Source organism: Centrocercus urophasianus, unplaced genomic scaffold, assembly GCF_019232065.1.
Source record: "Centrocercus urophasianus isolate 14NV4802_14NV808 unplaced genomic scaffold, USGS_Curo_1.0 seq_73, whole genome shotgun sequence".
Taxonomy (NCBI): Eukaryota; Metazoa; Chordata; class Aves; order Galliformes; family Phasianidae; genus Centrocercus; species Centrocercus urophasianus.
In genome coordinates this window covers 10647953-10673114 of record NW_024885344.1, presented here as the reverse complement: position 1 = coordinate 10673114, position 25162 = coordinate 10647953, and the positions used below count along the sequence as shown (strand labels likewise).

Genomic DNA, 25162 nt, shown 5'->3' with positions numbered 1-25162 from the left:
ATTTGAACTCAAAAAGTTCTACTCCTGTTGTTTTTTGTTTGTTTGTTTGTTTTCCTGTCATTATCATGTAACGAGGGAGTGAAAAGAATACCCATCAGTTTTCAAGTCATAATGTTAATGGCCACGTTGAGCAACTTCTTTTCCCACTTCTGACTCACCATTACCCTTGATCTGTTGCTCTTCTGAGTAAAAGAGATTTAATCAAAATTTTAAGTCCACTTACTACATTCAGTAGTACTTTTTTTTTAAGTACTACCACTAGCTTTTGTAGGACGCAGTTTCTAAATCCTCTGTGTATCTTCACTGAAAACTAGTTTCAGTCTCTTTTTGCCTAAATGTGACTTAGTCTTTACTCAGATTAAGAAGTTCTCAGACAAAATATGTTTCTCATTTATCAGCTCAGAGTAGTTCCACTAAATACTATCATCCTAACAGCAGGGACTTCTCCAAAAACAGAACAGCATGATGACATCATGTTGCTATACCTTTCCCCTCTACTTTATATATGGATACGCAGTAAAAGCCCTTATTTTTGCACTGTTAAATTTTGCTGCTCTGCAAGTACACTAGCAGGTACCTCCTTAGTACAGAAATGCTGGGTTGAGACCACAGTTAATGAGCAGCTGTCAGAGGATAAAGAAACAAGGCTGAAATCTACTCTTGTGACTGAGCTACTACACAACTCTGTTCTCTCTTCTTCTGTTTTTAACTAATTTTTCCATTATAAACATTTCAAATCACAATCGTGCTCAATTAAAATCTAAAAACTAGAACAAGACTGAAATATTCCTGCACTGACCTCTCCCCGTGAGACAAAAGGCCACCAAGTAGCATACAAAGACATCATACATCCTAACATTTTTCCTTTCACACCAGCTTTAATCCAGCCCACCTTCTGCTAGGAAGTTTGGTTTAACAGATACTAGCAATCACTCAATCAATTTTTCCAGCTCCTATGGCTGAGGGAACATTTGGATTTGATGGATGGACCACTTGCTAGATAAGTAATTAGCTGCATGGTCACACTCCTAGAATTGTGGTCAGCAGCTCAATGTCCAAGAGTAGACCAATGATGAGTGGCATTCCTCAGGGATCAGTGCTGGTCTGGTGTTATTTAACATCTCTGTAGATGACATGGGCAGTGAGATGGAGTGCACCCTCAGCAAGTTTGCAGATAACACCAAGCTGAGTGGTGCAGTTGACTCCCTAGAGGGAAGGGATGCCATCCAGAGGGACCAGGACAGGCTTGAGAGGTGGGCCCATGCCAACCTCATGAAGTTCAACAAGGCCAAGTGAAAGGTCCTGCATCTGGGTCAGGGCAATCCCAAGCACAGATTGGGTAGAGAATGGCTTGAGATGAGCCCAGAGGAGAAGGATTTGGAAGTATCAGTTGATGAAAGATTCAACATGAGCCAGCAGTGTGTGCTTGCAGCCCAGAAAGCCAATTGTATCCTGGGTTGCCTAAAGAGAAGTGTGACCAGCAGGTCAACAGAGGTGATTCTGCCCCTCTACTCTGCTTTCATGAAACCCCACCTGGAGTACTGTGTCCACTTCTGGGGTCTCCAACGCAAGAAGCACATTGAGATGTTGGAGCAGGTCTAGAGGAAAGCCATGAAGGGGATCAGAGGGCTGGAGCACCTCCTCTGGTGGTGCTGAGAGCTGGGGCTCTTCATGCTGCAGAAGAAAAGGCTCCGAGGAGACTTTATAGAGGCCTTCCAGTACCTGAAGGGGGCCTAAAGTAAAGCTGGGAAGGGAATTTTTATAAGGGCAGGTAGTGACAGGGCAAGGGGAAATGGCTTTAAACTGGAAGAGCATGGATTTAGACTAGTTATCAGGAAGAAATCCTTTACAGTGAGGGTGTTGAGATACTGGCACAAGTTGCCCAGCGAGGTTGTGGATGCCTCCTCCCTGGAAACATTCAAGGCCAGGCTGGATGGGGCTTTGAGCAACCTGGTCTAGAGGGAGGCGTCCCTGCCTATAGCAGGGGGGTTGGAACTGGATGATCTTAAATGTCCCTTCCGACCCAAACTAATCTATGATTCTATGGGTTTTAAATCACAAACAGAACAGAGTAGTTTTCCATTTACACACTATTTCATAGAAGATACAGTAGCATGAGTTATTTTACAAAGCTACAACTGCGTTTGATGAGCAGTGCTCAAGAAGTTCAAGTGCTCACTTTCTTATATTCTTTTCTTTTTTAAAATGACAGCCATAGCTACTCTGCTCAGTCAAGTGACAACGTTGCTATGGAATATTTTAAACACACACATAAAGGAAAAAAGAACAATGACAGCCAGTACAATCAATAATTGAAGTTCGCTCCCAAAACACTATCTACAGATTTATTTTTTAAAATATAAGTTTCAGATAGGAAGTTTCTTCTATTTCTACCACATATCCTTATGCAAAACAGCACAGAAGTATAAACTACTCAACAAAGTCTGCAGTGTTTCAGTGGAGTAACTTCAATAACCAAGAACCTGTGCTCCAATCTGAAAGAAAAATACTTTTTCCAAAGAGAAAAGCTATTTCGGACTAATCTTAGTGTTTGAGACACCAAAATGCTAAAAATGCTGCTGTGGCACCCATTAGGAACTTAAAACAATTAGATATTTCTTAGATGCTATGCAAATTATTTTCAACTGAGAGCCTGCATTCACAAGGATTCTCACGAGAATTAATCCAAATCAAAACACTTAACTCATTTGCTAGAAACTCACCTCAATAAATCACTGCCAACACTCATTCACTTCAACAGCTTTCATTAAGTTTTAACTCTAAACAAAAGGTTACACATTTTATTCCACTTAGTTAAAGCACTTTCCCCTCCAAAAGCATCAAGTTGAAATGACGCTAGGAACACATCACAGCTGCATGCAGAAGTATCACCTAGTAAGTGCTTAATGACATGCAAGAAGCACACAAAAGATTTGAGATCATTTCTAATGAGTTAATCACTCCTGAAAAGGGGAGCATGGAGGGAAGTAAACTCACGAAATCGTTTTCTCTTGGCTTTAGGTAGCATTTTGCCAAACTACTGGTAGCTGTTGAATGAATGAAAGCAACCAGTGTCCTCGATAGAAAAGCAGCTTCCCATGTAGCTGAAAGCAGTTGATAGCACACAGTGTGCCGTACCGCTGCCACGCTCCATACAGCAGGCAGCCACATTAACCCTATTCCACTGCAAGCAAAAACACCAATTTGCACTAATTCATCTCTCACCTCTGTTTCACAGGTAGGTGCCACCCTCTCTACTGCTCAGGAAAAAAATAATCAAGTAATTGAAGCTAGAATTAGCTACTGAGTTAGAAGATCATTAGCGTTCCAGAAAGGAATCACAGAGTGGGCATGTGACACTTGGGGGAAGACATCAATCCCATGTATCACATGGCTCTCACTTTTCAAAGTAGAAAAAAAAAAAAAAAAATAGTACCTTCAAAAAGGTCTCTGGAAACAAGAAAACCTCACACTACTTCTCTTGAGCTGAGAACTTTAATTACAGGCCTGAAAATTGTGCAAATTCCAAATATTAACTAAATACTACACCTTCCCAATCATGCAGCCAGTTTTAGTATTTTCACCGACACAGAAGTCTGTCACAGTTCAAGAGAAAAAGTCACATGGGAAGATAAATCATTTTAACTGCTCCTTCAGGATTTTTTTCCAGCAGTATTCATCACCGACCATTTCATTTTAGCGCTGTTAGGAATCCAGCAGCAGAAGCAGATATTAAGACAATTCATTCTAGGAAAAACATCTTTCATCCTGGAGGATGTCAAACAAGCAAAGTCAAACAAGTGACAGAAATGCCTCCTCTCATTTCCAATCAGCAAGAAGAAAGTTCTAACTTCCTTCCAGTAACGTGAGCAGAATTACACGGAAGACTTCTTTCCATAGCAGCATAAGCAGAAAAGCTAGAGTTCTTCAATATTCAGAGCCACACTAACATTTTTGCTAGCAGTCTCAGAAGTGCAGCTTCTTATCTTCACAAAGTCCAAAATAACACTTTTTTTTTTTTTTTTTTTTTTCTCCTTTCCTCTGCTATGATTCTAAATTTATTCACAGCTAAACCATCTCTTTACCTTACGGGACAGTTGAAACCACAGGGAACAGTGGCAAACTGTGACTTGAATGCACTGACCATTCTGGCTTTGCAAATTCCTCTATTGGTTTTAAAAAACTTTGGTCCTCTCAGTCAATACAAGAAGCCTTAGGTACGATTAGGAAGAAAAATTATGAACTGTGGATGTTTAAAACATTAGTAATAAACTGCTGAGGTCAGTGCTAAACAATTTTTCCTCAATGTATGAGGCATACTTTCACATCTGTGAAAGAAAACTCTTTTACTCACTGAGAAAACAAAAACTTCCAAAGAGCATCATATCTGTAACCCAGCTAAAATCTATCTTAAAAAAAATCAGCAGGCAAGCTAAAAACTCCATCCATGCATCTAGAGATTGTCTCAGCAGCTTTGCCAAAAAAGATACACAATCTTTAGTACTTTAGTATTAATTGAAAATGCCATCATGAAGGAGACAAATCCCACAAACTGTGGAAAAACATTTGCAGTCTGACAGTAAACATTTGAATGTAGTATGGTGAATGTAGTATTGCCCAGAGAGGCCGTGCATGCCCCATCCATGCACGTGTTCAAGATCAGGTTCTATAGGGTCCCAGGCAAATTGGTCTAGTACCACAACTGGAGGTTGGTGGCCCTGCCTGTGGCAGGGGGGTTGGAACTCAATGATCCAATGGATCACAAAGCAGAAATTCCTGGCTATATCTATCAGAATACGGAAGCATCTTTTACATGAAAATTTGCTAACCTCCAGAAGATCTTTTTTATGTTTATATACATTCATATAAAGCCTTTCATACTCCCTCCTCCCCCTCTCCAAACTCCAGGAAAAACGGTCATACCACAGTAATTATAGAAATACAGAAAAACACATAGCAGAAATACAAGAATATCCTTGCTTATATTTGCTAGAACAGAAAGAATCCAGGGATAACCTTTGCAGCTTTCAGTACGTAACACTTGCTCTAAACTTCTCGGCTGCAGTTTCTGTTCAGGACTGACACAAGCTGAGGGACACAAGCATTTACAGAGCTAGCTTCTTCAAGAGCATCACTGCCCTGATACATCAGAATGAAGCATGAAGTAGGCAAAGAAACCCAACTTACTCAGTTCCCAGAAAAATGAACTGCCCGGTAGCACCGATCCATGTTTGCATTAGAAGAGCTTTGAATATCAGCTCTACAACAGCAACAAAGTCAGCCTTTACAAGAGCAATCTTCATCTGATACTGCAGTGTAGCAGAAACATTGAACTTCATTTACAAAGGTATTCATTTTTCATAATTCATACCCTAATAGTTAATCACGACTGACTTACGCAGAGGGACCTGGACTTCCTTGTACAAATGCCAGGGTTGAAATGACTTTTTATAAAGAATGTGGAGCATCTGTCATCTTATTTGACTTGCAGGCTTGGAAGGTATTAGTCTTATCTAACTGTTAGATTTGACTTTCAGCTATGGGAGGTTAAAAAGCTCACCAGTTTTCAAGGCAAATTAGTGACTACTACACAGAAAAAGGGCAGAAGAAAGTTTATCTTGGAAATTGTTTGCAAGCCACTCAGTGCTAAATACACAGCAGTGAACCCATGGAATTCAGACTTGTTTATCCATATTAAATAATCTTTATCCTCATGGCCTGAATAGCAAGAAAGCAAAAGCAATTAATGAAACTAAGACAGAAAGAAGATGAAAAAATTAACTGTTGTTGTTATAGTTGACTCTCATTCCTAGATAGTGGATGTCAAAGCACCAACATCTGTTTATGTCCATGCCTTTTTTTATTTATTTATGTTTACCGTCTTGAATATCTGTCAAGTTGACTGAAGGTAACACTGCCCTTGCTCTGTCTCAATGGATATAAGAAGATATAAATGGATGTTTTTATCTCCCACCTCTCTGTAAATAGAGAAGTCTTCCTGAAACAAAGAAAAAAAGTCCTGAAAAAAGTCTTCTTGGGACCCTCAAAAGTGACTTAGAATGTGGATCTGACATTTTGAAAGCTGCGTCTTATAAAAAGCAGGCATCCCTGAACTCTGACCCTGGCATTCTAAGGAAAATCTTAACAGTCATTTATTAAAGAAGGGTTTTATTTCTAAACATAAATTGACACTCCTGTTCCAGGCTTTCCAAATTTGGAAAGTCAGCATAAGTGGTATGCATGCACTTTAAAACACCACACAACATGGAAGTATTTTGATTGTCTGTCCTTTTTAGATATCGCTCTGTTTCCCATTCTTCTCCTGCATTCTTAGAAGATACAACAGATTAAACCTAAATCACAACTACTCACCAGCTTCCTAGGATACTTATGCCTCTCTCAAGCATAAAATTCCTTTCATGAGATCTACTTGCTCCCCAAGTAGGACTAGGACAGGACTAGGATGACAAAACACACTCTACTCCACAGCAGCTTCTATGCAAAAGAGGTTTCAGCTGACATCGGGTTTTATTTCTTATAATTCCAATAATTATTGGAAATAACGAAGGCATAATAGGTATACTTTCACCAGCACAGCTTCGTTCCTTTCTATCATTCTTTCTAAAAACTGAGAGCACAAAAAGGAAAAAAGCTCACTATTTTTACAAAGATGAGTATATTTTGCCAAGCCTTTATTCACACCACTTGCTTATAAGGGTGTTTTCCTAAAGTTCCAGTGTTTAGCCTCAGCTAGAAAGGGAATGTAAGGTGCTATTAACATTTCTAAAGGCCATCTCATTTTCCAGACTACAACACGCTAAGAATTTATCTGTCAATAAATTTGGGTGCATGAGCAAGTTCTTCCCCTTTGTTGGGTTGCTGTGCACCACTAGAAATGTTTTGGTTTCCATGGAAGAGTGGAGCACATATTTCTTAAGACCATCTGGACACCACACTTCATGGTTTCACAAGCTCAGCCCAATCGTTGGACAGCGATGAAGCACCAATTCTCTGGTAGAACTCTAAGCCTTCCTCCAGCAGCACTGTTACAAGGTGGCAGGCACATGGATACATTGTGAATCATCCTTAATTGCATCCTCAAATCATCAACCATTTGGGTTTAGCAGAGGTAGGTGGGACCCAAGGGTCCCCTCTGGTCCACTGAAACACACACGGGCTTGGTGGGCACATCAGGATTTGCGTTGGGCAATGAATGGGAGCTGACTGTAAGCCTCTAAATGGAAAGCAAACACAAAACCAAACCAACAACATTTGGCACGTTGGTGTTTTTTTCACTTTGATGCAAACAAAAAGCAGAAGTCACAACATGCATATAAACTTGCTAGTGACAGAATAGCTCTGATTAAAATAACTCTTGCTCTTCAAATTACCCAGAAGGTTGAAGACATGCAGACATGAATTTGCTGCCAATGAGCGGCTAAAGACCTCATAGCCTGATTTTTAGAGTACCATCCATCAACGCTGTGTGCTTAGTGTAGGGAATGTAGGAAATAAGGCCATTTCTCCCTTTCCCCCAGGTAGCACGTCACCACTTCCCAGTAGCACAATCAGTAAGGTACACAACCCTAAGAGTAATAAAGGTGCTTCAGAACCCCAGAAGTACATAGAAACACTAATGAATCTGCTCAGGCAGACAGCCTCGGCTCACCACAGGTAACATCACTGCTCCATGTAAAGTGTGCTCCTTCACTGGAAGTGGCAAACCTCCCTTTTCTTCAAACAATGCTCCTTACCCGAGTGCACTCACAGTGAAGTTGCTAGGAAGGGTCAAGAATACATTCACATTTCTTAATTCTAGATCTGATTATTTCAACGCCTGCATTCATGCATCCATACAGTTCCAGGTATACCATGCTCAGACAAAACAAGCCAGACCTTGTAGACCTATTGGCAGTTTTCGAAGGGCTTAGCCAAGGTAGCAAACAATGCAAGAGATGCATTTTGGAGAACAGATTCAAAATAGTTTGACAACGGGGAAGGGTGAGGGGAGAAAAAGTAACGCTGGGAGAGTCTCCCACTGCACAGAATTAGGAATAATAGCAAGGAACTCTCCCACTCATTACAATAGCATGGTGAAACATTTCTATTCATGCAGCAACACAGATAACTCCTACCAGGAACTGAGAATGCAGCAAACTCAGCAAAAGGAAAAAAAAAGGTTTCTTTCACAGTCTAGATTAGCAATTCAATAAAATAACAAGGTACAGGCCACGTAAATATCAAACTTGCTTTTCTTTTTTTTGCTGGTGAGGACCTGAACTGAATGTTAGAGGTGTGAAGTTACACAAACAGAATTTCACAAAACAATGGGATCAAAAACCTCAGACTTACAAAAAAAACGATGCTTTCCTATCACCCAGATAACACAAACCCAAACAAGAGAAACTGCTAACAGCCGTAGAATGATTTCATTACAGCTACACTGGTTTGCTGGACAATGTGGAAAAAGTTCAAGCTATATCAAATATTATGACAAACTCATGTCATATTTTAGCCAGCAGATCCCAACCTGTTCCTAGCTGCAGCTCCTCTTACAGCTTGATTAACTCAGACAATTCTATATTTCTGGGTGACATAGTGAAATCAGAAACCTGACAACTCAGGGAACTGCTGTTCTGTGCTGAAGTACTGAAGTTCAGTTTCCAGAACTGAAATATAGTCCAGACAGCTATCTCAATAATTAGCGGTTTCATCCCAAAACCTCATTATTGATAAAATTCGATTATTGCTTTACTAACTCTGCTCTCAACAGCAGGGACAAGGTGATGATTTTTCTCTTCTAATCTTGTTTGATATGGCTGCAAGGGTGCAGACTCATATGTGACCCTGAATTGGGGCACACATCTCAACTTTATCAGTCTCAAACACAAAATACCAAAACCTTCACAGTGATCTGTCAGGCTGTGGGCTGCAGAACTCAGAAGATGTATGTTCAACCACCTCCTGCTGTGGACGCAATACTCTCTGGGAGAAAAGGAGGGCAGGCAGATGGTGGAGGTTACTGTTCAGACATATCCTAGCTGGATTGGCCATCTTATCAGAATCAGAACCTTGCAGCCAAACTGGACAACTTTTTCTGGTTACAACCTGTTGGATTTGAGGTAACATATTATTCAGCAACAATCACCCCACCTACCTTTACATGCCTCTCCCCCTCTTCCCCCCTAGAATGAGCTTCAATAAGATGTAAAACATACGCTGTTCTCCCCACCTATTCTATTTTTAGGAATCTCCTTTTATTCTCTCAGCTTCTATGCTTCTGCTTCTCCCTTAGCTCCACAGACGTTTCTTTCTTCTTCCCTGTCTCCTAAACCTCCCCATTTCCATCAGGGTTTCACCTAGAACAATTCACACCCCATCAGCACGAACCACAACACGGGCTTCCAACTCGCACCTAACACTCCAAGCAAAAGGCATTGTGAGCCTTCATAGCTGAGGTTTAGGGTTCACATCAGGAACCAGACAGATGTGGAAAGAGCAGCTCCCGACACATGCTTCAGGATGGCTGCAGATGCAGAAACAAAGCATGATGTCAACTGACACTCGCGCTGTAGTAGGTTCCATGGGATGAACGCGGCATGCCCAGAGGTGGGGCGGAAATCACAGCACGGCTCGCTCCGGGCAGAAAGGCGGCCGGCACCATTACCTTGCCGATGGCACCGAGACAATGAAGGCGAACGCTTAGCGAGGGCACACTGACCAAGTAGAGAGGGACGAACGCGATCGCAGGGGAGACGAGCGAAGCCCCACGGCCGCCCCAGAACCAACCTCCTCCCTGAGTGCCGCCGCACGGCGGGACTCGCCCCGTACCTCCGGCCGGGCCGGGCAGCGGGGGCAGCCGGGCCCGGGGTTGCCGCCGCCCAGCACAGCACAGCACAGCCCAGCCCAGCCCAGCCCAACCCAGCATAGCCCCGGGCGGTGACAGTGCGCTCGAGGCCCGCGGAGCGGCGAGGCCCTGCACCCCTCAGCCTCCTCCCCAGCTCTCCTCCCGGTCCCGAGGCCCCGCAGCCTCCCGGGAGGAAACCGGACCCACCTGAGCGGCGCCCGCCGGCCACCAGGCCCCACCGCAGCCCCTGCCCAGCCCGGCGGCCGCCCGCAGCTACCGGCTCCCGCAGGCCCCGCCCCGCGCCTGGCTCCCCCCAGCGGCCGGCGAGCGGCGCTGCCCCCTCCCGCGGCCCCCCGCGCCCGGCGGGGCCCCTCACCTGCCCGTCAACGCCGCGGCGAGCTCGGTCGCCTCCGCCTCTCCCTCCCACCCCGCCGTCCCCTCGCGGCCGAGCGGCGCCCCGCCTCCCCCAGTCGGCCTCCCTTGCCCTCCCCTCCGCGTCCGCCCGCCGGAAGTTTGTCCCCTCTCTCTCGCCGTAGCGGTGCCCGCCCCCGTCGCCCCTCCTGCACGCGCGGGAGCTGCGAACGGCGGCGGCGGCGGCGGCGGGAGGCGCGCGGCCCGGCCTGACCCAGGTACGGCGTCCTCAGCCGTTTCCGGCGGGGCCGCTCGCGGGGCGGCCGTTGGCGGGAGCGGGCAACGGGCTGTCCCCTCAGCGACCCCGGCCGGGTATCTGCACGAGTCAAAACGCGGGGAATGATATTGTCGCTTTTCACCATGCAGACCATTAGGCTGTCAGGGTGTTCGCTCCATCTCCGCGCCGGATAAAGCAATTTTTGCAAAGCAAATTATTCGGCTTATGAAACAGTTTAGCGTCCCTAGACGAGAGAATGCTCCACAAAAGCATATATATGCATTTCGAGTTCACTATTTGTATTTTTTTTTCGTGTTAGGGTGATACGAACCTTAAGTTACCTAGGTAGCATCATTTGTTGTGCTTGGTCAATCAGGCAGTGCAGGCCTGGCACAGGCTGCCCAGAGAAACCTTCTGAGAACACTACTGGTTACAATGACAATAATTCCGTGTAAATGATAATTAATAAAGAATGATCACGGTCACAAATGTAGTAAATGGTGATTCCTAGTTGTCCGATGGTAAACTGCTTTTACCATGCTCTATACAGAACTAAAATATTTGAACTTGAACTTTTAGCATTTGAAGATAATTTGAGAGTAAGGCATTTTTAGTGCTAATTTATGTGTCCAGCAGTGTCCTAGCACTGTCCTTTGGCACTTCTCTAGCCAATAGCTGATGATTATTATCTATCCCAGGGTGAACGTTTGAGATGCGTTAAGAGAGTGAGTAAGGAACCAGCATTCTGCTGAGGAGTGGAAGCCTTGCCTTCCCAAACTCCTGGCTCTGTGTTAAAGGAGATTTAGAATTCCATTTGCAGAATTAACTTCAGGACTCCTGCTTTACTGATCTTGAAATTGAAGTTCATAGAATCACAGAAAGGCCTGGGTTGAAAAGGACCACAACGATCATCCAGTTTCAACCCCCTGCTGTGTGCAGGGTCACCAATCACCAGACCAGGCTGACCACAGCCACATCCAGCCTGGCCTTGAATGCCTCCAGGGATGGGGCATCCACAGCCTCCTTGGGCAACCTGTTCCAGTGTGTCACCACCTTCTGTGTGAAAAACTGCCTCCTATTATCTAACCTAAATCTCCCCTGTCTCAGTTTAAAACCATTCCCCCTTGTCTTATCACTACCCACCTTTATAAACAGACATACCCCCTTCCTGTTTATATGCTCCCTTCAAGTACTGGAATGCCACAATGAGGTCTCCCCAGGGCCTTCTCTTCTCCAAGCCCAGTTCCCTCAACCTTTCTTCATAGGAGAGGTGCTCCAGCCCTCTGGAACATCTTGCTGTGAAAGCTGCTTGGGGACATAGAGCCTCACTGCATTTCAACAAATTGATGAAAAAAATCACATTGCCCTGTTAGAACGTTTGGTTTAAATAAGATCGCGGCTGAAGCAAACTGTTGGTGCAAGCAAGGCCTGGAACTAGCATCATCCATCTCATTCACACAAGCTGTAGAATAAATGATAACTTAAATACAGGCTATGGACATATGTTATCTGTCCCTTACTAGAATTTTCTAATAGCAAGATTCTATTGAAATCTCTCCATTAGATTAAAACCATATGATGTGATGCTGTTTTTAGCAGAATTCTGCACTTCCTCATTCTTGTTCAGATCGACACCCATACTTCAATCAGTTTCATTCAAGGTGTATCTCTGTATAGAATGTAGGCTGACAGTAGTGCATACCTTGTAAAAGCTTTAAAGACTTAATAGTGGTTTCATTTAAAGCAGTTTTCCTTCTGAATGCCACCCACCTGCTGTGTGTGTAGATTCTTGGCCTACTGCTCTCAGGGCAAATGCACACATTTCTTATATTGCCTTTTCCCTTCAAGGGCTTTATACTGATTAAGATCTGATTTAATCTGCATAGAGTGAAAATATACATATAGTATTCTTCAAACTTTGTTTCGCTCCACCACTCACCACAGATACTATTTTTTTATTTCTCTCCAAGTGTGAACACTTTGCTCAAAAAGGGCAGTAACTTTCTTAAACCGTGTGTGCATCTCCTAGTAATATTAACTTCTACATGTTCTCTTCTGAATCCAAATGTATTTACCATAAATTGCATTTAACTTCTGATTGAAACACTTTCAATTGTACAAGATCTGTGCAATTATACAGCTTCTGGACAGAAGGTAAATAATGATTGCCAACAAAAAGAGAATTCTAGCTACACCTGACATAATTATCAGTGTTTGTACTTGCCAAAGGTACAGCTGGTATCCCTTTTCTGAGATGTGTTTAGCGAGTCCTTAGTAATACTTCCTTATTTAGAGACTAGAAAAACAACTTCTTTCAAAAAATCTGAACATGAAGTACAGGAGCAAGAAGTAATACTAGCCAGGCTCCTACTGGCTATCACATATCACTGTCTGGAGGATTTTAAACCTTTTGTATCTGTTCTAATATCCCCAGCTGTCTCACTGACATACATTGCGCGTTGACTTCCTTTGTGCTGCGTACAGAAGACTTACAGACTGATGGGCTAAAACCACTTGCACTCAGTATTTGTGCAAATACAGTAAAAGATTGCCTCTGTGGACTTCTGTAGAAGTGTTGCTGTGGCTCCCTTGTGCTCCTGTCATGCAGGCACTCAACAGGACAACCATTTCTGTAGCAGCACAGCAGAGTGGTAGCACGGTTACCATCGGGTGCTTGTTGGGTACTGGCTTGGAAAAGGCTGCCATCTACTGAATTATTGGCACAACTTCTTCACGTTGTTGGAGGTTCTGTATGTTTTCCAGCTCTGCGTGGTTTGTGTGATGCCATCATAACTCAAGGCAGTCGATGATTACAGTCAGTAACCTAAAATGAAGATGGACAAGTCGGGTTATAGACAAGTACAACTTTAGAAATCTCCTTCTGCTTTTTATCAAAGTGTTAATGGATTTGGAAGGTAATGTAGGAAGACAGTGCTGGGGAATCTGAACAATTGAGGTGTTTTTTTTTTCTTACCTAAAATGGTACAATGCATTCATGTTCAACTAAAAGGAATAAAAATACATCATTTTTTCCTGCTTAATATTTAGAATAAAAACTCACAACATTTTTTTGTTGTTCTAGGCTCTGATCTTACACAAGAGCACAACAGTGCCTCTGCCTTTAGGATGCAGCTAGTCATTTCTGTCTATTTCTGTCTACTACACAGTAGGTTTTTAAGAAGAATTTTAACTGCTATGAAACAGCATCAGAAAACAAATTTCCACCTGGTCCTGCAGCAGTTTCACAGAAGTATGCACTAAAATATGATTGGTATTACTGTACTGTCCAATATGTTGCAGTACATTGCTATACTTAGCGTGCAGTGGACTTTTCTGATGTGTTTTCGTATGGAGAGTTGACTCTTATTTTCAATAATTGTATTTTCTTTTGTCTTTAGGGATGCCTGCAAGGCAAGGGAAGGACAGCGAAAGCCATGTCAGCTGCAGCAGTACCAGCACCAGCAGTTCAGCTGCTTGCTTTGGGCAGGTCAGTTCCCTTTGCCTGAGAAATAGAAGTTCCATTCTTGCACTACTAGAAATCTGCTCTGCATATTTTCTCATTTTGAAGTTGGATACAGTTAGGCTAGAGTCATTTCCACTACACTAACTATTCTGCACCTAAACTTACATTCTGTTTTCCTCTATGATGGCCATGGTGTGTGTATGCTCCCCTTTTCCTTATGTCTTTTATTACAGACTTGCTTCTAGTATCAGAAAAAGAAAGCCCTTCCTTTAAGCCTAAATACAACCACAGGTGAATGTGAGAGATTTGGCAGTGCTGGAACATGAAGATACAGTCGGTGAACTCCTATTCTGTCCACACATAACAGCATATAACAACACAAGCTTTTTAGTGCTTGAATCCTCTAACATGTAAATCCCCAAGAATGCTGTTAGGCCTTTCTAACCTTTGCAGATTGTAAATTGTATTTCTACTAAGTTATGCAGCATGAGTTACAATGCTGGGCTTCCTAATGATACCCGTGATGCTGGTATCCAAAGGACCTTCCTTGCAGTAGGGGAATATGCTGAACACGTCTCAATAATTTTCTAATTTGATTGATCACCCAAGCTGTTGTCCTGATGGGACGTGGTGGTAGAATAACATTAAACTTTGGTTTTGTTTGAGTTTATGAAGACTTTTCTAGTGAAATATTATATTTTAGTTTTGAGAGATAAGATATAAATGTGTCTGTGTATTCCTGGTAACTTTGACTAGGGTTTATGATTGCGTTAAGATTTCCCTAGGATCCACTAAGAGACCTGCTTCATTTAACTTCTTTTAATGTAAGTGATGGTTATGAGAAATGGAAAACATTTGCTAGAGGTTAATGATTGGTAGAATCGTGATGGTTGGAAAAGACCTCTATGATTATCTAGTCCAACCACTGATCCATCACCACCGTCTCCCACTAAACCATGTCCCTAAGTACTACATCTGCCCTTTCCTTAAACACCTCCAGGGATGGTTACTGTGCCACTTCCCTGGGCAGCTATTGCCGATGCATCACCACTCTTTCTGAGAAGAAATTCTTTTCTTCCTAATATCCAAACTGAACCTCTCCTGTCCCCTCTCATCCTATTGCTAATTACCTGGGAGAAGAGGCTGACGCTCACCTTGCCACGACCTCCCCTGACCCTCCTCTTCTTGAGACTGAATAATCCCAGTTTCTTCAGCCTCTCCCCATAAGACTTATGCTCCAGACCCTTCACCAGCTTTTCACCCTTGTCTGGACATCCTCCAGGGTCTCAGTGTTCCTATAGGAAGGGGTCCAAAACTGAACATAGCACTCAAGGTGCGGCCTCACCAGTGCTGAGTACAGAGGGATGATCACTTACTTTCCTGCTCCTGATGGCTGCACTATTTCTGATGAAAGCCAGGGTGCTCCTGACCTTTATGGTTCAGCTGAGAGCCAACCAACACCCCAGATCCTTTTCCTCCATGCAGCTTTCCAGCCACTCTGCCCCAAGCGTGTAGCACTGCATGGAGTTGCTGTGACCAAAGTGCACACAGTTGGCCTCAGCCCATTGATCCAACCTGCCCAGATCCCTCTGTAGGGCTTTCCTACCCTCAGACACTTCTCCCTAACTTGGTGTCATCTGCATACTTACTGAGGATATACTCAGTTCTCTCATCCAACTCATCAATAAAGATATTAAACAGGATGAACCAGTCATCAGCTGGATTTAACTCCATTCACCACAACTCTCTGACCCTGACCGTTCAGTCAGTTTTTTTATCCAGCAAAATTGTACCTGTCCAAGGCACGGACTGCCACCTTCTCCAGGAGAATGCAATGGGAGACCTTGTCCAAGGCTTTGCTGAAGTCTAGCTTGACTATGTCAACAGCCTTTCCCTCATCCACCAAGTGGGTCGCTTGTTCATAGAAGGAGATGAGGTTGGTCAGGCAGCCTCTCACAAACTCAGGCTTGCTGGGCCTGATAGCCTGGTTGTCGTGCACATGCCGTGTTATTGCACTCAAGATGATCTGTATATGATCTCAAGAGAATGGAAAAAAACAATATAGTGCACAAATGTGTACACGTGCCCCAGGGTCTCTCTTCAGTGGTTACATCCTGATTCTAAAAGTGGACCACGTATCTCTTGAAAGGACAGGGAAAATGGGCTTATGAAGTAATACTAGGAGAAGAGGGATGGCTAATATGGAGAGAATGAGAACCTTTGTCTTACTTTGTTTCCATCAAGTATCAATTTACAGCAAATGAATATCAAGCCATCCAGCACGCTCTTCGTCAGAAACTGGGTCCAGAATATATCAGCAGTCGGCAAGCTGGCGGAGGACAAAAGGTATGAATAAACATCCATAGATGTTCAACTTGCATTTTTTTTCCAGGAGAATTATTATTAAAATAATAACAATCCTTAGTTTAGAAAATTTCCCACTGAAGTGTAATCAGCAAAGGTGAAAGGAAAACTAGACTAGCATGTATTCTGGCCTTAGCCACAGAAACCTTACATTCTTATTCTTAAAGCCACTTAACTTTTCAGTGCTTCATCCTCCTTGTGGAACATTGAGATGTTTTTCTTTTTTTTCTAGAACTGAAGTATATGAATAATTATGTGACACAAGCTGCAATTTTCTTCTTTAGTGCCTGCTAGCTCTGCTCCCCTTAATTCTGGCATATTTGTTCAGTTCTCTCCATCACACTTGCCAGAAGATGGTGAACCTAAATCAGCATCATCATTCAATTATCTTGAATTTAGGCAGGTTTCCTCAGAGTAAGATGATCTATGTAATCTTTCTTTAAAATCAAGAGTGTGTGTGTATATACACGTATGTTTCTGTTTTCAGGTCTGTTACATTGAGGGTCACAAGGTAATCAGTCTGGCCAATGAGATGTTTGGCTTCAATGGCTGGGCTCATTCAGTCACTCAACAGAATGTTGGTAAGTATCAGATTGGCATAAAAAAAGTCTGTCCACATTTTTCACTATGATGACTTGAAGGAAAAATTTCTCAAATAATCCTGTAAAAAGTTCAGAGCAGTTCAGAGACAGAGGATTATTATACTGCTTTTTTTTAAATCCTGGGTTGAAAAAGGATTACACATCTGGCAGCTTTACAAAACTATTGAACAAGTGGACCAGATGAGGATGGAACTTTTGGACACCATTGTACAGTTTCTTGAACTACAAAGCATTTCATGTCAGCTATGTGTCAGGCTGAGAAACCTGGTCTTGTTCAGCCTGGAGAAGAGAAGGCTGCAGGGTGACCTCATTGCAGCCTTTCAGTACCTGAAGGGAGCCTACAAACAGGAGGGGAATCAACTCTTTGAAAGGGTAGATAACAGCAGGACAAGGGGAAATGGTTTTAAGTTGAGGGAGGAAAGATTTAGGTCGGATGTCAGGGGGAAGTTCTTTACAGAGAGAGTGGTGAGGTGCTGGAACAGGCTGCCCAGAGAGGTTGTGGATGCCCCGTCCCTGGAGGTGTTCAAGGCCAGGTTGGATGGGGCCCTGGGCAGCCTGGTCTGGTATGAAATGTGGAGGTTGGTGGCCCTGCATGTGGCAGGGGGGATGGAGATTCGTGATCCTTGAGGTCCCTTCGAACCCAAGCCATTCTGTGATTCTATCAGACTTGTAATACTGCCAATGGTTGTTTAGAGGTTCTGAACTGAGAGTCATGGATAAAGCCTTGAGCAACATTTCCCAGATGAGAAGCTTCTAATAGATAATAGGAAATAAGTTGCTTTTATAGACAGTTAAGGTTCTTTTCCATTGTTGTTTCTATAAACTGGTACTTCAAATCTTTACTTCCAGCTGAGAAAGAGCTGTTACTCTTTGAACATCTAAGATATGTATTTGAATGAGGAGTCATGTTTACAACTCTAATTTCTTTCATATAAAAGAAAAAAACAGATGTAAACATATATTTAATATATCTTTATACACATGATACCAGAGCACAAGTGTTTGGCAGACCAACACACTGATAGCCAGAAAATAGAGCATCCCCAGAGCATATCTACAAGTTATCATTCTTGGATGGCAAGTATTATTTTATAAGTCATGCTCCACATTGTAGAAAATACAGTGACAATGTCTTGGGCCCACTCAGCAACTACACTACAGGTTTATGAATATCCAAAGGAAGAGAACTGAGATCTACATTGTGGAAGTCTTTTGTGTTATTTAGTATGCTACTTTTTTTTCCCCTCAGACTTTGTTGATCTCAACAACGGCAGGTTCTATGTGGGGGTCTGTGCATTCGTGAGAGTCCAGCTTAAGGTAAGTGGGTTTTTTGTTTGCTCTGTCTGTAGCTGAGCAATTACTTAAAGCTGGGGATGAAAATACACAGGTCAGACTGTAGTTTTCAGGAGTAATGCACTACACCAGAGAAATAGTGGAGTCTAAAACACTGACATCCAGCTAAGGGTGAGTAAACAGGCTTAGGAAAGCACAGTGTCTAGCAATGGATGCTTTACGTGCAGAATTTCCCTTATACTTAATGCTTTTAAAATCTTACTGCAGGATGGCTCATACCATGAAGATGTGGGCTACGGAGTCAGTGAAGGCTTGAAGTCCAAGGCCTTGTCCTTAGAAAAGGCAAGAAAGGAGGCAGTAACAGATGGACTGAAGAGGGCACTCAAGTAAGTGAAGATCAGTACTTGCAGATTCTCAGAAGTGATTTGGGAGCTGTTATTTTCAGTCACAACGAGTCTTCTTGTTTCTCAGGTGCTTTGGGAATGCTCTTGGGAACTGCATCCTAGACAAAGACTACCTACAAGCAGTTAATAAGCTTCCACGTCAGGTACAGTATGTGGTGTTTCAGAGCAGGGACTGCTAGATGTTGATTGTTCCTGATCCTTCGTGTTAAAAGGAACGTAAATAATGATACAAATGCATCTTAGCCCCCAATATTTCCTGCTATCAGACCTGTAGCATTTGCCTGCTTGTTTGACTGCACGAGCTGTCCGTTACTGAGTTCTTCCAGCACTTTACTACAAATGTTCTGAAGTTTAACTATTTTCAGTAGGCAAGTTTACTGTGGTGAGAAAGCTGAAGAAACAATGTTGTACTCAAGATGCCGTGTGACATTCAGTGTCTTCACAGAATCACAGAATGGCCAGAGTTGGAAGGGACCTCAAGGATCATGAATCTCCAACCCCCCTGCCACATGCAGGGCCACCAACCTCCACGTTTAATGCTAGACCAGGCTGCCCAGGGCCCCATCCAACCTGGCCTTGAACACCTCCAGGGACGGGGCATCCACAGCCCAAAGCCAAGTCTTTTTATTCAATGCCAGCAATGTGTGCAGTTACATCTGTGCTCATAAGAGGTTAAATGCTACACTGGGAAGATTAACTGTTTAAACTAGCTCTTTCTAAGTGCTATTTTCTATACATTCTGTGAAATCAGGACCATTTCATTTAGTCCTGAAGACTCTCAAGCTGGAAGCCAAGGCTGGACATACTGGGCAGCAAGAGGAAGATTCTCTACATTTTAGAAGCTCTGGCAGAAAACAAGGTGCTTTTTTGTGAGAAAGACTTCTTCCAATAAAGTTTAACATGCATAGCCCAGCATGTCCTGGAAACAATACTAGATGGATCACATCCCAAAGCTGTCTGCTGTAGTTAGAACTTAAGAACAAGCAAAATCCATACAGTAACAATATCAGTGTGTGCACTGATAGTTGCTTTGTCCTTTTACTAATCAGCATTCAAACTTTACAAAGCCCCAGTCGCATCACCAGCTATACTATTCTTGGCCTGGTCTTTCTAACAAGGTTTACATTGTGCCTCTATTTCACCCCTCAGAGGTCTGTCCATTGTTCTATTTATAATAGTAAGTAGGCATTTTATAATAGTGTTTTTGTACTGAGATCTAAAGTTCAAAAGGTGATATTAGCTTTCAATTAAGCCACTTGGATCCTTCCCAAAAGAGCACTGCTATATGCTAGATGCATCTATTACAAAGGAACCTAAGCTTTTAGATTGAACCCAAAAAAGTTATGGCTGTTGCCAGCCCCCCCAGAAAAGCAAAAGAGGTGATGGTATTTTGTTCTTTTGCTGCATGAGGAGCAACCAAGAGGACCTGCAAACATCCTCTGCTTGGCTTCAAAATGTGTTGGTACCTGAAATTTGCAACTGTATGATGAGAGCAGGCTCTTGAATGTATGAAGAGTTAGTCTGTACAGCTGAGGTGCATTTGAACACTTTCCCAGTCATCACTACGGTTCTTTCCATTACCGAACGTTAAGAAATAGGCCATGTGACTCCTTGCCTTGCTTCTCAGGCTCCTTTAGGCTTAGCTTTAGGTTCCACCATGCAAGGCAGAGCTGCAGTTACTTTTCCCTCTGAAGTCCTACGTTCTAACAGTGAACCTTCAGAGTTAACGAGCGCTGTGAAGAAATGCCTCTTTTGGAGGCCTCTGGTCCAGAAAGAGACAAGAAATTGTGCTGCACGTCCCACTGGTAACAACAGTGCTGTAAGCCTGTTCTTTCAGAGCTATCACAAAGTACACTTGGATGTAACACAGCAGTCTTTGTAGCACTAAAGGTGCCCCTGCTGTTGGTCGGCATTAATCTTGTTAGCTCCTGATGTGAGCCAGCTGGGGGCAGTAGGCTGCTAGGCTGTAACCTACCGTGCGCACTGAGGAAAAAGTCAGCCTTTCACATCCGCTGATCCACGTTGTTCCACAGGAAAGTTGCCTTTGTCGTACCAGGATTTACTCAACTCCACTAGTCAGCATGGAGCTCTCTCTTTGGCTAGCTAACGATCCGAAGGGACACCTCACCAAGTGAAGATGACAGAGATCTCTGCTTTGCCAAGGTCACCCACTGCCTCACAGACAGTAAAATCACAGAACACAGGATATCTTCCCTAAAGAACTCAACTACTGAACTGGCACAAAGCAATAAACTAGATAAATTAAACTGCATTTTAGTTTCTAAACTTCTCTACCTCAGGGAAATAAACGAGATTTTCTAACAGTACCATGCAGAAAAGTGCTGTGCATATTTATTTTGTGAAGGAAATTTCTGAAGGTGTTTTCTTTTTTCCTTTACTAGGTGCCCCCCGAGTTAGATCTGGTGAAAACTAAAAGACAGGACTATGAGCCCGAAATAGAGAAAGCAAGGTATGATGGCTGTTTGGAAAGGCAGAACCCAGGATGGAGACAACAGTATGAAATGGCACCAACTTGTAAGCCCAGTCACACAGAGGCTTCTGGAGAGACAGAAGATCAGAAGAAGCCAAGCAGTTCCGGGTATGTTAGAAGTTGCTGTCCCCTTTGAAGCAGGTGGACAGTCCAAATTGGAAGATGCCATGCAATACTAATTTAGAGGATTCTTCTTGCAGTTATTATATTACAGCATGAATGTTTCTTCATAAAATACAGTTGCTGAACTCCTGTTTTAACTTTCTCTTTACCTGGGGGTGAGGCAGAAACACAGATTCCCCAGCTGCTGAGTGCGATGCCACGTACCAGCGGAAACTGCGACAAAAGCAGCTACAGCAACAGTTCCGGGAACAGATGGAGAAGAGACGTCAGGTCACAGAAGTTACTCCCAGCAGCAAACAGGGTGAGTTGGGGCATTAGAAGCTGACAGTTTGAATGATAGCCTCTGGCAGACAAGTGTTACTCTCAGTACGGGAGCCTGATCTGTTTTATGCTGTGCTATCGCACTCCTTTGAGACCAAACAAAGGAAGATCCTCATACTTCTATCCCAATGTTCTTAAAGCGGCTCTAAAACCACACCATTAAATCTGCAACTGTCCAGCTACACTAAAGCTTTGTGCAGCAGAGCCACTGCCATCTGTATTGTTACCTTTCTGCGTCAGAGCTGAGGCTGCAGCCCTTCACTGAGGTGGCGGCAGGCAAACGGACGTTGCATTCGCTGCTGGTAGGTTACTTTTCACTCATGGGAAGTCTGGACAGATGTGTGGTAAGTGGGAACTTGGGGGTGGGGTAAAAGAGTTTATAGTATTGCAATTGCTAGTCAGCAGCAGCATCCATACTATTCTATATACCGCTTCCAAAATCCAAGCAGCTGTGGGAAAAGAGGGTACCTGGGTACAATCACTTCAGACTCGTAGTCTGTCTGCTAAGGAGAAACAGAAGAGTTCTTCTGTATTTCAGACTTTAATCTCTTCTTGTGTTACCTCTGTCCAGCAACAGCCAATCCTCCCGTAAAACACAGCAGTCCGGCAGCAGTACAACAGCAACTGGCAATTGAAGAAGAGTTCTTTGCAGGTCAGCCAAGAATAATGAATAGAAGCATGTTAAATTATTGCTATTTGGATTAATTCTTCAACGTGTAAGGGTAAAAGATGTGAAGAGCTTGGAGTAAAAGAAGCGGGAGTCTGACCTTAGCTGTACTAACCTTGCTTGAATGGCAGGAAAACAGTATTAAAATGTGCAAGAGACGAGATGTCCATCAGTATGAGAAGTTTTACACCATGCCTTGCAGTAGAGCACTGTTAGACATATTTGGCAATCTCTTCTCTTCTGGTGACGTTTCACAAAAACAGAACATGGAAGGGGGGGAAGTGCCTTTTCTTAACACAGCTACGGCTGTTTGTGTCACACAGCACAGCACGTGAACCTTACTGAAGTTCAGAGCACAGGGCATAGTGCTGTTTTCTGCTGGTGCACTGACATAAAAGATACCTTACAGTTTAACTTGTATAGTGGCCACCACTATAGGAAAAGGGCGGGCTGGTCTGGAGTCACTCTTGTTCCTGTAGCACCGTCGTCTTTGGTTTCATCATCTTTTCATTCATTCTAGATGATCTTGAACTTTGGGACATTTCCTTGGAGACCACTGACCTTAACAAGTTGATGTGTCACAAAGCAGCAGGCCCACCAGCAGCACACCAACCCCCCGAGACGCCCCGCGGATGCCACCAGATGACAACTCGTAACAGAACGCCCCAGAGAATGCATTCTCACAAACCTTCCGTGAGGTTTGCACAGTTGCAGCCATCTGCTGCTCTCATGGGCAGCAGCCACGGTGCCAACCAACACACACCAGGTAGGTGCTGTGATAAATGACTGAGTTCTTTCTGTCCCAACAACAAGCTTTTAGCTTTGAAAGCTTTGCTGTCATTACTAATCTGGAATGGGAGAGGCATCCCTCTTTTGTGTGGAGTGCTGTGATAGCAGGCTAGGACTCTTTTCATCCAACTGTCTTCTCAGGGAAGAGCTAAAGAGTAAATCAATGAGTACTTTTAGAAGCAAATCACAGAATGGTGCGGGTTGGGAGGGACCTCAAGGATCACAAACCCTACTACAAGGATTCCAGCCCTACTGCCACATGCAGGGCCACCAACCTCCACATTTCATACCAGACCAGGCTGCCCAGGGCCCCATCCAACCTGGCCTTGAACACCTCCAGGGACGGGGCATCCACAGCCTCTCTGGGCAGCCTGTTCCAGCACCTCACCACTGTCTCTGTAAAGAACTTCCCCCTGACATCCAACCTAAATCTTTCCTCCTTCAACTTAAAACCATTTCCCCTTGTCCTGCTGCTATCAACCCTTTCAAAGAAAAGCTTTAAGAAACTTCCCTTTCTCACTCTCTCCCTGTTCAGCAGAGCAGAGCCCTCACAGGAGAAGCCAGAGCTGGAAGAAGCGGAGGCTAGAACCTACATAGGACACCTGGTGGCATCATTACCTAAATGCTGGATTACATCATAAGACTGCAGTTGGCTGCTCAAAGTATGTGAGGAAGCTTCATCTATTAATAGATTGTCCTGAAGCAACACAGAATAGCCAGAGAGACACAGCCAGCAAGAACTTCATGTGCTTTGGGTTTATTACATAGCCCAGATTTTTTTTTTCTATAAACACATCATCATTTGTGCTCCTGCACAACTCGTGGCTGTTTTACAAATAATTTGCCTGAAAATTGTAGCGTAAGTAAACCTTCAAATGAGGCACCATAGCTTCTTTCCTGCTCAGCGTTGCATTTTGGCATACAGAAAATTTTTTCCAAGAAAATGAGGGCAGGGTGGGCCATGGTCCCAGGAAAGCAGACAGAATGCAGCCTTGCATTCCCTCGGGCATTTTGCAGTTGTGGCAGCCTCTGCCTTTCACATGCAGCCCAGCTGCCTGCCCGGAGGCTGCACAAGCAGGGTCAGAGCATTGCCCTGACAGCTCTGCCTCAGCTCACCCCTCAAGCACACAGCATCCCCAGGAGCAGCAGCAGCACGTCCACCTGTGCCCATGCAGCACAGGGGCAGGAACACGCGGGGGCTGCTAGTGAGGAGTGCATACAGCCTCTAAGTGCTTGTTTGGACCTTTTGTGAAATGAATGAGAGCCGCAATTTTATACTTTTAAATAAGCTTTTACTCCTTTTTAACACGGGAATAAACACTAAATTTGGACAGACAAACCAAGCTTGTTATTTGTGCCTTCTTCCTATTCAGTTCCAACTGTTTAACAAGCTCAGAGAAGCTTGTGAGCAGGTACAAGTAGAAAGCTAGAGATTGCCACTGCATGCACAGCTTTGCATTTGCTTTAGTATGGGCAAACAGAAAGGTTCAAGTGGATTTTAAACATGAGAGCAAAACAACAGTTGCTCCTCTTAGTAATAAGGTCAAAGCAAGATCTTTCAAGCAGCATTTAGGAAGTCCTCTGTGCCCAGCTTCAAAGGCCCCGCTCTGGTAAGAAAACGGTTCTGTTGGGCAGCTATTGGGTCTCTTTCTCTTCTGGTGAAGGGACTCAGCTGCAGCCCCTGCTGTCTCAGGCAGGAGCTGGGCACCGCCAGCCAAGCAGTGGCAGCACCCTCCATGCCTAAAGCAGCCTGAGCCCAGGACTTGAGAGGGGAAGCTGGTTCTGTGTTACCTAGCGGCAGCACTGGAAGGATGGTGCAGCATGGCTGGGGCTGGACCCAGGAAAACTGACACCAATTTTGACTAATCCGACCCTAAAACTGATGTCAGACTTGAAACAGGACCTTATTTCTGTGCTCTATCATTACCGTTCTATCCAGATGAGTTTCGTAAAGCAATCTAAATGTTACCCAGGAGGTATGAAGCATTGACTCCTGTCCCTCCTACTTCACCTTCGCCACTTATCAGTCCTTTTTTCTTATGCGGCCTCTATTACCCACTCACCTCTCAAACAGGACAAACAAGGACCGATGTTGGTACCAAAAGACAGGACAAATGAAATTAACTGTCACAGATCATTACCTAGAAAACAGTTTCAGATTTCAGCAACA

The 25162-nt window shown here is 43.8% G+C and overlaps 2 protein-coding genes across 7 annotated transcripts in view; one reads left to right on the top strand and one right to left on the bottom strand.

Moving 5' to 3' along the window:
• The window catches only part of ERC1 (ELKS/RAB6-interacting/CAST family member 1), a 288936-nt gene extending 278650 nt beyond the window's left edge, over positions 1-10286 (bottom strand). For 4 of the 5 annotated variants that reach the window (XM_042837661.1, XM_042837663.1, XM_042837664.1 and 1 more), the window contains exon 1: positions 10055-10110. The gene's annotated coding sequence lies outside the window, so the exon portion shown is untranslated. Of the gene's footprint in view, positions 1-10054; positions 10111-10223 lie in introns of those variants that run through there. The other variant, XM_042837662.1, reaches the window with a different exon arrangement.
• A 167-nt stretch (positions 10287-10453) lies between these two features.
• On the top strand, positions 10454-24345 carry RAD52 (RAD52 homolog, DNA repair protein). 2 transcript variants are annotated; one of them, XM_042837795.1, is made up of 12 exons: positions 10454-10476; positions 13874-13962; positions 16183-16284; positions 16790-16883; positions 18154-18221; positions 18465-18583; positions 18669-18744; positions 21004-21200; positions 21380-21516; positions 22108-22188; positions 22724-22969; positions 23531-24345. In XM_042837795.1, the coding sequence occupies exons 2-12, from the start codon at positions 13876-13878 to the stop codon at positions 23587-23589; spliced, it is 1266 nt and encodes a 421-aa protein (XP_042693729.1). In that variant the 5' UTR covers positions 10454-10476; positions 13874-13875; the 3' UTR covers positions 23590-24345. The 2 variants fall into 2 exon arrangements, with proteins under 2 accessions (XP_042693729.1, XP_042693728.1); XM_042837794.1 differs by having other exon boundaries at positions 23528-24345.
• Positions 24346-25162: the final 817 nt, after the last annotated feature.

Excerpts from the sequence above, each read along its gene's own strand:
- RAD52 (XM_042837794.1), top strand. The coding sequence starts at position 13,876 with ATGCCTGCAAGGCAAGGGAAGGACAGCGAAAGCCATGTCAGCTGCAGC. Across the intron at positions 18,745-21,003 it reads TTAATAAGCTTCCACGTCAG|GTGCCCCCCGAGTTAGATCT; the intron begins GTACAGTATGTG and ends TTCCTTTACTAG. Across the intron at positions 22,189-22,723 it reads TGAAGAAGAGTTCTTTGCAG|ATGATCTTGAACTTTGGGAC; the intron begins GTCAGCCAAGAA and ends CATTCATTCTAG.